This window comes from Zingiber officinale, chromosome 1B (genome assembly GCF_018446385.1).
Source record: "Zingiber officinale cultivar Zhangliang chromosome 1B, Zo_v1.1, whole genome shotgun sequence".
In the NCBI taxonomy this organism is placed as follows: domain Eukaryota; kingdom Viridiplantae; phylum Streptophyta; class Magnoliopsida; order Zingiberales; family Zingiberaceae; genus Zingiber; species Zingiber officinale.
Genome location: NC_055986.1, coordinates 463,608 through 478,586, shown reverse-complemented (window position 1 = coordinate 478,586; position 14,979 = coordinate 463,608). Strand labels below are relative to the sequence as shown.

The following is a 14,979-nucleotide window of genomic DNA, read 5'->3' as shown; positions in this document are numbered from 1 at the left end:
AGTGTCAAGCTTCGTTATCCCCGGTGTTATGGTATTATGGTAGGACATCCAGATTATCTCAGTTGTCATGTGCGCTTCCTGATTTATCCCGATAAAAAATTTTCATAGGACCGAACCGATCACACTCAGAGATAGTCAATAAAATTAATTAGAATTATTATTATTATTATTTTTAATCGTCAAACTTTATTCATTGCCAATCGAACGGAATAGGCCAATTAGCCCACCAATTGAAAAGGGATATTCAGAGATATGGGCCTATGTTGACTCTAGTGAACATACAAGGCTGGGTGGCCCATCAGAGGTGCCCTAAGCCGCCCCTCTTAGTTGCATTATTTAACTAACAGCCACCCACGGCCGGCTTAATTAATATTTATATGAATGATAATTTTAATAAATTTTAGGGAATGTAAAATATGGGACCTTTTCATGTGAGGATTGCTACATTAGGATAAATATCTGTGTGATTTATTCTTTTTCATATAGTGTCATTCTAGAGACATCGCTAAGATAATCGTTTCAATTTTTACTTGAATTATTTAACTAATAGCTAAACAAATTGATCCACCAACTAACGATGACCCTGTTCCCCTGAATTATGATGCAACGATAAAGCACTTCAATGCTTAATCAAGTGTCTGCATGTCGATTCTTAATTAGGAGGATATTAATTTTGGGGAATTGAACGTACTACTAAATATTTAATATATATTAGTCATCATATACACACGTTGTATGTATAATATAATGCATAAATCAGTACCTTCAACTCATATATTAGATTTGATAATGGTGTGTCGGGTCCATACAGTAGTATAACGTAAGAGCGACACTCGAGAACTGCAACACAGGAGCGACCTTGACTTTTGGGGACCCTTGGGCGAAAAGAGAAAATTAACCTCTATAAAAAAAAAATACTAACTTACAATTTGAATATAGTTTAATAGAAAAACTTAAAAATCAATATATTTAATTTAAAATATGGTAAACTCCATACAAAATATATTTCTCAATATTATTCAAAAAGTACAATATTATATAAAATATGTTTCCTAAGTTTCTCTAAAAAGTGTAATAAAAAAAAAAGTATGAAATAATCATTGAAAAAATCTATATCTTATAGCATTTTAAGAAGCAAACACATCAATAATGTCTTCAAAATTAAGTTTTTCTAACACCTCATTTATGATACATAAAATTATCAAGTCATTTACATTCAAATCATTATCATCATTTTCTCTCAATTCTTCTTGCTCATTTGTTACATGATTATAATAATCATCATTTTCTTTCAATTCTTTCCGCTCATTGATTGCATAATCATTTAATTATTCTTGATTACTCGATTATTGCTCATTTGTTGCATGATCAATTAGTTATTCTTAATTTTTTTTTTGTAATTCATCAACTAAATCTTTAATTGAAGAGTTAACTTTAAAAAACTTACAAAGAACACCTTCAGTTTTAATAATATATTCCATTTTCTTTTATTTTTTTTACTCCAAGATTGATATTTTTTTTTGAAATATGTTTGTACTATAAATTTTAAGTGTAAAAATAAAACACACAAAACCAGCAACAAAATTAACAATGAAACAAATACAAGCAGTGAAAATAATAGTCAAATAATAATAAAGTCTGGTTTATGTTTGAAGCAATCGATATAATTTATTCTATGATAATTAAATTGGGATAATTTATTTAAAATCTTTCAAATCTATAAGAAAAATTATAAAATATTGACTCCAATATAATATTAAAAATTAATATTGAATATTAACAATAAAAAAAATATAGATAAGTAGGTAACTTAAGTTTTAAGTTTATATATTGATGAAACTAAAATTTTAATTGGGAAATAAATTTTTCTAATTTAATTAGAAGAGATTTAAAGGAGAAGAAGGGAGAAAATTATCGTTCAAGATTTATACTTGGGACCCCTACAAATGAGGGGCCCTTGGCCGTCGTCTCCGGTGACATGTCTTAGGGCCGGTCCTGCCGCAACATCAAATTACTGTAACAAACTATATTAAACTTATAAGAATATATACTATATCTGATCTTAGCCAAAAGGTTAAGTATTCTTTCTAACTCGCCAACTTAAAGTATTTATAAAAAATTATCCACGATCCTAGGACTAAAAAAACTTGTATATTTTTTCTATAAAAAATAAAAAAAAAATTACTAATTAGTTTTAAATTATTTACAATGTGAAAAAAAATATTAACCCTAATTTAATTTTAGATTTCATTAGACAAAGTTCGTATTCATAATAGTTAATTTATAGCATCGACCATTTTCCTTTTCACCCTTATAATACGTTTTATTATTAAAATGCTACGCTATGATTTCCCAATGTCCTAGCACCAAAATAATATAAAATATTAGAAATTATTTTACATTTCTTTAATCTTATTCATTATCATTTTTTATTTCCTAATAATAATTAATTGATTTTTCTAAACAATTCCATTTTTTTGATGTGTGTATGGAAACAGCGCCTTGCGGAGAACTTGAGTAGGTTTTATCCACGGCGATTTGTACTGAACGGCGCAAGGCAAAATTCAGAGTTTTCACGGTGCGAAACGCACGGTAGAAAAAGGGGCGCTCCCTTTCCACCGCACGAGAAGAAGAGTCAGGCTACTTGCTGTTGGCTGTTCGCGCGGAGAGGATCGAAGAAAGGGAAGAGGAGGAACGTCGCTCGCTTCTCGGATCTGCTGCTTGCTGCTCAGATCTCACGCAGGAAGCAAGTTGAGGGGAAGAGAGAAAGGATCGTAGGTATTGGCTCTTGGGTGGTATCCAGAGGGACGGATTCTGCGCTGGAGTAGGCTGGGTTTCGTCAGGCGGAGTACGCGGGTAGGGAGTTTTTACTATTACAGATCTGTGGCTAAATCGTTGTCCCCTTTGTTGCTGTTGAAATTCGTCTTCCTGTGATCTATTTTCGCGCGATCATTTGACGGGTGTTCTTTTGTTTGGATGATTGGTGGGAAGATAGATGAGGGTTATAAACTAAACGTTCTGCTTGCTGCTGTTCCACTTGAAATTTGGGAGGCTACCTTTGGATTGCAATTTCAATCCTGTATTATGCCGTGATTTGAGTGACCATGTTGCATGGCCAGTTGAGATCTAGGTATTGTTTTGATTACTCCGATAAATTAAAACAAGGCTGGTGTCGATGCCAAGGCTGTTGCTAAGCTGTGAGGTCGGGATTTAGGGCCTCCGATGGTTCGTGGCTGTGTACTTCAGTTAGGATGATGATGGCTGCAGAGTCCAGCCAAAGTGGTGGAGAGTGTCAAAGGGTCTTAGAGAGGAGTTTCATAATAGATAGAGCAGGTTCAAACCGTATTTGTACGTATCCTTTGTCACTGATCATTTGTGCCTATGATGCAAGTTAGATAATAACTTGATATTGTAGTATGTTGGAAATGATGCATCTCATTCTTAAGTTGGAATGGGAACATAATAATGAGGACCAGAAGTTATTGAGATGAGAGAATCTGAACTTGTGAAATAGTTTAGGCTTGAGGATCAGAAGTCATTGAGATGATAATCATGTGTGCACAAGGGTGGCGCCTATACATAAACTCTCTTAAGATACTTGGTCAACGACTATTTTCAATAATGTGATAGATAACAAATTCTCTTCTCTGCTTGCCCATTGGTTAGAATAGATAGTGTCTCTATTCATTGAATTTTCCCCCTCTCAATTTGCCCACTAGGTAGAGGAATTGTTACTTGGCTAGGCAAGTGGATTGAAATTTGGTCAGATAAATGAATATCTGTTGACAATGTAAGTTGGACATCTATGCGATTATTGAGATTTGTTCTTGGAATTTATTCATTGTTTTAATGGTTATTAGTTACTGAACTAGAGAAAGGCTGGTTAACACATTATTGGTGTTCTTGTTATGCGGTTATCAATCTATTGATTTTCAGGTGGACAAATACACAAGGCAAGGCAGGTCATTCTTTGTATCTTGTTACACATGAGTTGTATGATATATAATTGCTATATATTAGTTAATCAAGGTCAATTTCGATTTTGTTTGGAATGTCAATTAATAATGCACTATCACTCTTGTTTGTTATTGGTGTTTTTTATCGTGTTGCATCCGAACCCCACTTGCCATTTTGCTAACTTATAATTCTTGTTGTCGCTTCAGAATTGCAGGCATTTGCTAGATAGGGGCACCTAGAATTATTGAGTACCTAGTAAATAAAGTTGGTTGCTTTGTCAAGTCACTGGCTAAATTTGTCAACAAAGTGCGTTATACAGTAATATTGAAATTGTAATTTTGCAATTCAGAACTCACAAATGCTTGGTTTTATGTGCTTAGTTTTTCCCCTTCTAAATAAACATATTTTCTACTGAGTGACACATTATATGTATTATGTACTGGGAGATAAAGAAACAAAGTACATGCTTACGTTGTGTTTTTGTGATTTAAATTGTTGAAACAATGAAGATTTATTTTCCCGCTATGGTAAGGTATTGTGAGATTCATTCTGGATTTTGTGCCACTTTGTTGAGTGTGAATAAATTTGTGGAATATAGACTTTCTCGCATTGCATTTTCTTATTATATGTGGTTCAGATACTATCTTATCTATGATGGTAAGATACTTGTTAAGGCTTAACATATTCAGCAAAACTGACCGAAACTTGTCGCTGACAGATATCAATCATTTGAGCTTCTAGTTGTGATAAGGCTTCCATGGCAGCGTCTGAAGAGAACAGCTCTTTGTTTCCAATCTTTATACTTACGATCATGGCAATACCTATAGTGCCTTATACAATCCTCAGGCTGTGTCGTGCTTTTACAAAGAAAACAAAGACTATTCATTGCCAGTGCAACGTATGTTCCCATTCAGGGAAGTACCAAAAATCCATTTTCAAACGTGTATGAGACTCTTCCATGTTAGTCCTACTCAGAAATTTGCTTTGCTCTTTGACATAATGCTATTTTGTGATATTCTGTAGATATCAAACTTTTCAACTTGTAGCAATTTGACACTTTTGCTGCTTTGGGTTGTCATGGGGATCCTGGTTTATTACATCAAACATATAAGCCGCGAGGTATATAATGTCGAATGCTGTTTACTTAGGCTTCTTGTAATTTGACTTTACTTTAGCAAAATCATCGTCCTATAGCTAATGAAAGCTAGATACATTTTGATGACAACGCAACTTTTTTCTTTATTGTAATTCTTTCTTGGTAGTTATGAGCTATATAACTTTCCAATTTTTATGTCATCAAGTTTGAAGGATAGCATTTACCTATGATGCACTACTAATCACATGTAAATTATAGTTTTTGTGTTGTGTATGAATATAGCATTTAATAACCCATGTTTCGGCAATGACATTTAGCATTCTCTCTCTCTTGTTTTATCACATATGATGATTTGGTTGCTTCAGCCTTTTGTGTGTTTCTTTTCAACTAACATCTAGGTAGATTTTTCTTTGTATAAGACTATTGTTTGATTTCCATCTTTCTTGATCCATTTTTTACATGCATTATGTGTTAAGATTTTTCATGTTATGATAAATAGATGAAAATATTTGAACTTGGTTCTTATTTTGTAAAACCTCTTTTGTATACATGGGGAAGGTAAGGAGGAGCTATGAGATGCAATTTTCTTTGAGAGAAATGCATTACAAATGAGTGGCATTCTAATGTATAATGTGCATGTGACGTAATTGCTTTCTATGTCATTTACTGATTATTGTCAAAAAAAAATTGGCTTGAAAATCTTATGCTAAATTCCTCCAATGAAGACTACATGCATTATCTCACTTGCACAACAGCTATGTCTCTGGATTTGGCATTGAAATGGGTGATCACTAAGAAATCCAACATAATCTTCATCAATATAAGCTTTATTTTGACTCCCCGTCAGTCTATACTACTATCCTTTTGAGGAATATTTTTGATGTAATGAATAATTTGTAGTACAAACTGTCAATTATTTTGTTTAGGACTAAGCTATACATCCTTACAGTTTAGATTGAATTCTCTTTTATGGTGTTGATTCTGTTTTTAAACTGTTTTCAGATTCAACCATTTGAACCATTTAGCATTCTGGGATTAGAGCCTGGAGCTTCTGATTCAGAAATAAAGAAAGCATACCGAAGGTTGTCAATTCTGTATCATCCAGATAAAAATCCTGATCCAGGTAGAAGGTCTTCTTGTTTGCATGCTGTTTCATGCGATTTTTTAAAATAAGAAACTTGCCAGCATATTTTCTGATTCTAACCCATGCTGCTGTTTCAGAGGCTCATAAATATTTTGTGGATTTCATATCTAAGGCATATCAAGCATTGACTGATGCTATTTCTCGTGAAAATTTTGAGAAATATGGCCACCCAGATGGAAGACAGGTAGCTTTACTACTTGCTTATAATGTATTCTAGTTTTTACATGCTTTCTTATGTTAGTTTCCATCAGATAATTTTTGGTCACACGATTTGGGTTCTTTTGCTCATTTAAGAACAATCTCAAAAACTGTGTTGCTAATTATAGGGTCTTCAAATGGGGATTGCTCTACCTCAGTTCTTACTCAAGTTTGATGGGGCATCTGGTGGTGTACTATTGCTTAGCATTGTTGGAGTTTGTATACTGTTGCCTTTATTGATAGCAGTTATATATCTCTCAAGGTCGGCAAAATATACTGGAAATTATGTTATGCATCAAACTTTGTCCACCTACTACTATTTCATGAAACCTTCTTTGGCTCCAAGGTATACACTGTGAATTGGTAAACTCATATGTTCCATTATTTTCTATTAAGCATCAATAAATATATTGATCTGAACACTTACTGACTATATGCTAGCTCTTGTTACTTGTCATTTTAAATGGCCATGTTTAAATATATGTCTTTGTGAAATTCTTCAACTTTGAATGCTCGTGTTGAGCTGAACAGCTAAAGTTTCATTTTCCATGTGAAGTTTTGGAATAATAAGTTTGTACCATAAGTTTGTTTCAAATTGGGTTTTGAACAGTGTGCAAAAGACGGGTCAACTGTTGTAGTACTATAAAATGTTACTATTGGATAGCAACTCATTATAGCTCCAATATATTAAGAAATTAAAAAAAATAAGCCGGATACCTGGTGCCAACTATATATATATATATAAAATAGGTAGATGATGCATGCAGCTTCCTAATTAGACATGTTGAATGGACTAAAGATGAAATATATAAAATAGGTAGATGATGCATGCAGCTTCCTAATTAGACATGTTGAATGGACTAAAGATGAAATATATAAAATAGGTAGATGATGCATGCAGCTTCCTAATTGGACATGTTGAATGGACTAAAGATGAAGGCCTAAAGGGTAGAGTGATAGAGAACTCTAGTTAGTGTAATTAAAAATGATTGAAAAGATCTGAATGTTACTATCAATTTATTTTTGCACAAAATTCATGGAGGAAACTGTCCTCCAATAGACTACTATGTTGTAATGATGAGATTGAAGTAGATCAGACCAGGCTAGTGTGATAAATATAAATGTTCCATTATGAAATATCAATTCATGCACAAAAACCATACTTGCTGAGTTATGAGATCCTGGTTATTATCCTTATGTCGCATATGCTGAGTTCTTGTTAATTCTCATCCTAAATATAAGGACATTAAGTACATCTATGCAAGTTCTCTATCTTAGATAATGTTGCAACTTGCAACACCTTAGATATGAAATATAATAACACAGATTTCCACTACAGAACGTTTTCAAATTTGCATGTTCAGGTAGATTGATTTTTAGGATGGAATCCATTTTCAACAATTCTTCCAGGTTGATTTATCCTTCTCAACTCAATGTATTCAACTAAAATGACCAACAGAGACCAAATATCATCCTACTAACAGACTTAATAGATAGCAGTAGTTTTGGCTTAACTACTCTTCCCAATATAACCAAATTTTTTAAGTTAACAGATGTATCGATTTAAGTAAATGAAAGGTGGAATTAGATAATATCTTGGTAACTGATTTGCCTTACCCAAAAGTGCAACACTTATTATTAGTTAATCTTCTATCCAAACTTATGACTCACCTATTTGTTTCTATAATTATCATCTGGCTCTAATCAATCAGAAAATTGACAAGGAATTCAAATAAAACATAGAAATGTAGATTTGATTCAATATTTTTCAAATGACTAACCTGACCCAAGAGTGCAAGATGAAACTATGTTTCATGAAATGATTAGATACAGTAAGAAGGATATTCAACTGCTAATTTTCAAAAAAAATTATCTCATGTTTGTTTCCAAATTTTAAAGTAAACATAAGCAGATTTAACTACAAAACAAAATAAAGACTTAGTGCAAGCTTGTGGAGTTACGAGCTGGCTTCACCAGCAATACAAATGGAAAATGGAAAATAAATATCTATTTTCCTATCTTGTTCGCATTTGGTAAATGTAGTTTGAATTCACTGATTCAGCAAAATGAAAACTTAATACCGTTTGATTGGCTGATAATTCAGGAACTACTCATTTTTCATTCTTTAATCTTCACTTGTGTTGGTTTGAACTTCCATCATTTTCCATATATGTTTCTTGTTTGCTATTTTACTAGCATTTTTGTAAGCTGACTATCATGGGATCTACAGCAAGGTTATAGATGTCTTCATCAAGGCTGCTGAGTATTTGGAAATTCCAGTTCGCAGAAGTGATGATGAACCCCTTCAGAAACTGTTTCTTGCAGTTAGAAGTGAACTGAATCTTGACCTTAAAAACATCAAGACTGAGCAAGCAAAGTTTTGGAAGCAACATCCATCTCTTGTTAAGGTAGCTTATGTGTTGTTCTTATATCTTTGATGCCTTTAATTTTATACATGCCTTGGTATAGAATAGTCTCTCTGATATATATTTGTTTGTCAAACAAATATATATGCCATGTCAAACAACTGTAATTTTATACATGCCTTGGTATAGAATAGTCTCTCTGATATATATTTGTTTGTCAAACAAATATATATGCCATGTCAAACAACTGTCATATAAATCAAACTTTCTGATATATATTTGTTTGTCCTCACTGATTTCAGATGGAATTACTGATTCAAGCTCATTTAACTCGTGAATCAACCATTTTATCTTCATCGCTATTGAATGATTACAAACAAATGCTTGAGCTTGCACCTCGCCTCCTGGAAGAACTGGTGAAGGTGATATATCTTTTCACTTATGGATGAGTATTTAAATTCATGTTTTAGGGGAAGATTTTATTTGATTAATTACTTTGTCAGCATGCTTGTGTTTTTTTATTTAAATTTATTTCTGTTTTGTACAAATTATTTTTTTTTCCCTTTCATTCTCTGTATTTGCCTTTTTCGATGGTTAAAAGAAGAGGTGGGCTGTTAACTTTCTCTAGTGTTTTCTTCAAACACTACCTTGATCATAATTGAACTTAGATAACTTTTTTGTCTTTGTTGTGGTCTATATTTATGAGAATAATGTGATGTATTTACAACAATAATGTGACATGAAAACGTACATTGGGAAGCTTTATATGGCTTGTAAGAGCCTGTTAACAGTAAAGAAGGTTGTCTGCCAGACACTACGATATAAGTAATGTGCTGGAACATTTCCAAAATTTCCTATCATGCCCTTCCTTATGCTAAGTGATGTCGAAGGTCTAAGTCAATGGCTGACATGCAAAAGGGTTGCTGGTCCAATTGTGTGAGCATGCTGGACACTGTTACTCCGTTACCATTGCATTTTATTGTTTATTTAGTCATATGACCATAATGTTTTTGTTTGTTCTTTGGTTATAGTTGCATCTGTGTAAGAAGTGCATGTACTTGTGTCATGGTACTAAATCAAATTAAATTCAAAATAAACTAGGATCATGTAAAGAAGAGCAAAAACATTATTTTGACGCAGCAGGAATACTATAACATTCTTTTCTGCTTTTCTTAGGTTGCTAATTTAGTGATTAAAAAAAAGTTTATACACAAATATTTGCTTATTTATGTATGCAAATCCTAGTGATAGTTACAATAATGTGATATTATGATAAATATTCTTTTATATGCTGCAATATAGAAACTAATATGTGCTTGAGTACTATGACATTTACTTTACGAACTAAAAATATTCTCAAAACAATACTTGAGTTCTTCCAACGTATGTGGTAGCTCATGTATGATTTTCCTTTGACATACTTCAAATAATTCAAATTGCATCTTTCCCATTTATTATCATAAGATCACTATAGAATAATAACTTTCAAGTGCTATAATGCATTCTTTGCATTCACAGATTGCTGTAATGCCACGTAGCCCCCATGGACATGGATGGCTGAGGCCAGCAATTGGAATTGTTGAGCTTTCACAATGCATCATCCAGGTGTGTAAGTAGTATTATTGAATTACTCATTTTATTGTATTTATAATCTCATGCTACTGGGTAATTTTAAATTTGATAAAATTTTATCACAAATAGTGAAATTTCAATTGTGTGTTTCTTCACAAATTATTTGTGTGCGCTTGTGCGTTTATTTTTGAAACACACACGGGCCTACCTCACTTGTGGCAGAAATGAGCCATCACTTATGAAATATAAGTAATTGGCTATTGCATGCAGCTATTAGCATCAGAATGTAATTTTAGTCTCAAAGATAATGTCTACCTTGATGGCATATAGTTATTTTTGATGAAAGATCTCCGAGTTATTTATTTACTTGTAGTCTGATTGACCTTTTATTTGCCTTATTTGCTTGTTCTGTAGGAAGATCAATTTTGATCATTTTCAAGGTTTAATTTTTCTGTTGCTTTTCTGAGGTTCTGAGTGGAAAGTGCTTTCATTCTAATTGATTTTTCAAACCAATTGAAGAAAACAATCCGTGCTAGTTGAGGGAGGTTAACTGGACTTTCTTATAACTTCAGCAACTTTTCTTAACCTTGTAGACTCCAATCTTTGGCAACTGCTCTGAACTCTGCCTTGCTCGAGTTGTAGTCTTCTGCAGTTGTCTTGAGTCATCTCCATGTGCCTGTTCAGTTTTCTTCATGTACCTACATGGCTGCAAGCATTATGAGGGGTATAATATGTAGCATCTTCTTTATTGTACAACCTTTCGGTGCTTTAGCACCGGAATCAAAGATGTGACTTTATGCCTCTAGTAAATGTGAATTGGTGCTCAATTTTGCAATCCAAAGGAGTCTGATCAAAAGGAATGATTGCTGTAATGGTAGAGGATGAAATGCTAATCCCTAAAATGCCTGGTGCTCTTGATGCTTTGTTATTGATCTCTTTCCATTGGTAGATAACAAACTAGGGGAAAGGACCTTATAAATCAATTTCCAGATAAGAATTTTTAGAGCAAATAGGCATTATGTGATGGAACAATCCAAGTTCCATAGTTGCATAGTTAACATTTTCAGTTCTAAGATACCTAAAGTGCAATCCATTACGCTTGTCCACCTTGATGGCACTTTTCTCATTTTATAGTTTTTAGAAGATCTAATGTGCTAGCAACTACCTGTTACCTAACTTCAGATTTTATGCCACTTTTATCATTGTAGTATTTTAATCTGTTTCTATTGTTAAAATAGCTTTTGTGCTTCTATATCTAAATGCATGCACTGTAGGTTTGTCTAGTTACACTGACACTATGGATTCATGACCTTCATTTCACCTTGACGGCCCTTCTCTCATTGTAGTTTGTTGGAAGATCTTAAGTCTTGGCAACTACCCATTACCTAACTTCAGTTGTTTATGTCACTTTTATCATTGTAGTACTTTAATCAATTTTATAGTTAAAAAAATCTGATGTGCTGGCAACTCCTTGCTCAGCGTTCTTTCATTTACTTGGTGATATCTTCCTAATATGTTTTTATATGTTAAACAGGCTGTGCCTCTAAGTGCGCGGAAAGCAACTGGAGGATACCCTGAAGGCCTTGCACCATTTTTGCAACTTCCATATTTCAGTGAGTCTACTGTCAAAAAAATTGCCCGAAAGGTAGTTGTCTGTCTGTTAGTGAATAATGAATGATCTTTTCTGAAACAAATAAGCTTTTTCTTCACTGTATTGGTATAGTGAGTAGGTGTTTTTTTGCCACATTCTTGCATCATTAATCATGGGAGAATATTTAAATGATATGAGAATACTGTTTCCTTATTTTCAATTAAATTGGTTTAATTTACATGAGTACACATTTCAAATTCAGTACCAAAAATTTTCAAGCGATTTGTTTAAATCAATATTCAAGCAAATTGAAAAGGCCGCATCACTAAGTTGCAAAGCAAATAAATAAACATAAATTTGTTGACACTAATCATAAAATTAAGATATGCTTTTCATTGGTAATCTTTATGCAGTTTCAACAAGATCAATTGTGACATCTTTGGGTTGACATTTGATAGTGTAAAGATTTACTAAAGCAAATTGTATAGGTTGGCATCTTGTTTTTGAGAATGTAGTTGATAGGAGAACCAAGTGATTATGACTATGGAAATATATTAAATTTACAATATATGAAGGAAGGGGAGCCTTGGCATTAAAGTTGCTATCATGTGACTTGGAGGTCACGAGTTCTAGTCTCGGAAATAATCTCTTGCAAAGCAAGATAGGGCTGTGTACAATGGACCCTTTTCTGGGATCTCGTATTGGCGGGAGTTTCGTGAACTAGGTTGTTTTTTTTTTAATAATATATGAAAAATGATGATCCGCAGGATCAGATTAATCCTGGCCCATTTCTTGTGTTAATATGAGTCAACATTGAAATAATGTTGTCAAAACCTCGTTCTATAATTCTATTCTTGAGGAAGAGATACTGTTCTTATACATTTTAGGTTTACCTGAAACCAAAGAGCATACTGGGTAAATGGTAGCGCTTCATAAGTGTTGCATTAAATTTTTATTGAATATCATCAACTTTTTTTTAAAAAAAAATCCAAAGTTGTACATTTGTCAAATTTTGGTAAAAGATCAGGTTTTGTGCATGCCTTCTCATTACTTGCTACACGTGGATAATTCCCATCTTTGAGTTAACTCATAGGTTTTTACTGAGCCACAACCAAGTTCAGAACTATTTCCTTTTATGGAAAACTGAATGACTGCTTTGATATTTGGTAAACCCGCTAAAATGTTTCAACATATAAATCCCCCTAGATTAGGTGCCAGCTTCAGCCATCAGAAGTTTAGGCAGTGTTTCTGGCATCAAATTTCCCTCTTTGTTGAATTTCACTAGCTAGATAATTCTGGGATACATTCTTTTGTGAAAATAATCCTCTGAACAAATTTTTATTTCACCCTTTTCCTTGAACATTAACAATTTAACACAGGCATGCACTTGATGTTTATTAATTTACCTTCCTACCACCAATTCTTAATTATGGCTCCATGAACTATGCTTTTCGAACTATAGAAATGTTTGATACACCAAATAAGTAGAACTCTGTTTGGTACACTATCTGCTATTTCTGGTGGTTGGTTACAATTTGAATGCTTGATCCTACTACTTTTTAGGCTCTCAACTTGTAAGCACATCCGTTTTGTACTAGTGAAGAACTTACTTGCATTTGCTACACTGTATTGTACATCAAAAGTTTTAAATTTAAGCATGGTTTGCAGAAAGTGCGGACTTTCCAAGAACTACGAGACATGACTATTAATGATCGAGTGGAGCTGCTGACTCAGGTTGCTGGACTTTCTGCTCTTGAAGCACGTGATGTTGAGTATGTGCTCGAAATGATTCCATCTATTGAAGTGGATATTACTTGTGAGACTGAAGGGGAAGAAGGCATACAGGAGGGTGACATTGTTACGATGTATGCTTGGGTAACCCTTAAGCGTGCTAATGGCCTGATAGGTGCCCTTCCTCATGCTCCCTATTATCCTTTCCACAAGGAGGAGAACTTTTGGATGCTGCTTGCTGATCCAGTCTCAAATGATGTTTGGATATCGCAAAAGGTGAACTTCATGGATGAGGCTACTGCTATTTCTGGTGCATCAAAGGCAATTCAAGAAACACGGGAGAGTCTGGGTGCGAGTGTGAAGGAAATCAATGTCGCAGTGAGAGAAGCTGTTGAGAAGGTGAAGAATGGGTCGAGACTCGTGATGAGCAAGTTTCAGGCTCCTTCTGAAGGAAGCTACAATCTGACCTGTTTCTGTTTGTCTGATACATGGCTAGGGTGTGATAGAAAGACTAGTATAAAATTGAAAATTTTGAAGCGAAGTCGAGCTGGTACACGGGGTCATGTTGTGGAGGAAGGACCAACAGCAGATGAAGGGATTGAAGAAGAAGAAGAGGAGGAAGAAGAAGAGTATGATGATTATGAGAGCGAGTACAGCGACGATATGGATGATGAGAAAGATAAGAAAGGAAAGAAGGCAAATGGTGTTGCCAATAAGAAAGCAGAATCAAGCCCGGAAGCTTCAGGCAGTGATGATGACTGAAGAATCATATTTCACCTTTCCACAGTCGAACACATTCTCTGCCTGAAAATTTTCAAACACTAATGGCCTCCAGTTCACTTTTCATACACATTTTGAATAATAATCATGCTGTTTACTATGCGCCCTAGCACTCAAAACCCCCGTGGAAGTTCGTGTTAAACTGCAGTACAAGGCAATTGAATCGAGTCAGTAAATTAAACGGGATTGCCAAATGCCAATGCTTCTGGGCAATTTTGATGTTCACCGGTTTTATGTTAGTGATCGGTGTGTGGGGGTGAACCTTATGAATTCCAAGTGCTAATCTCGGTGGCACATTGTTTATTTTTGATATGCTTGCAAATTAAATACATTAAAACAGGTGAAATCAAACGGGAGACGGCTGAAAAGTACCCTAAGATTATCATTATTTTTTTAAAAAATTATGTTTTTTTTAGCTTATCCTGTTCTTGCTCAATGTCGGGCAATTTTTTTTCTTTACAAATATGCTCATTCTCATTCAATATATATATTTTTATATTTTTACAAAATAAATGTACACGACAAAGTGAAATTTCCAGTTCAT

General features: G+C 33.8%; 1 protein-coding gene across 1 annotated transcript; it reads left to right on the top strand.

Moving 5' to 3' along the window:
• The first annotated feature begins 2,503 nt into the window (after positions 1-2,503).
• On the top strand, positions 2,504-14,786 carry LOC122045781 (dnaJ protein ERDJ2-like). The gene is made up of 11 exons (XM_042606156.1): positions 2,504-2,856; positions 4,676-4,900; positions 4,981-5,076; positions 6,056-6,176; positions 6,275-6,381; positions 6,524-6,741; positions 8,626-8,803; positions 9,064-9,183; positions 10,280-10,366; positions 11,868-11,978; positions 13,593-14,786. Exons 2-11 carry the CDS (start codon positions 4,715-4,717, stop codon positions 14,415-14,417), a joined length of 2,049 nt encoding a protein of 682 aa, XP_042462090.1. The 5' UTR covers positions 2,504-2,856; positions 4,676-4,714; the 3' UTR covers positions 14,418-14,786.
• The last annotated feature ends 193 nt before the right edge of the window (positions 14,787-14,979 follow it).

Coding starts and splice junctions, on each gene's coding strand:
- LOC122045781 (XM_042606156.1), top strand. CDS start 4,715: ATGGCAGCGTCTGAAGAGAACAGCTCTTTGTTTCCAATCTTTATACTT. Junction 8,804..9,063: donor AACATCCATCTCTTGTTAAG/GTAGCTTATGTG, acceptor CACTGATTTCAG/ATGGAATTACTGATTCAAGC. Junction 11,979..13,592: donor TCAAAAAAATTGCCCGAAAG/GTAGTTGTCTGT, acceptor CATGGTTTGCAG/AAAGTGCGGACTTTCCAAGA.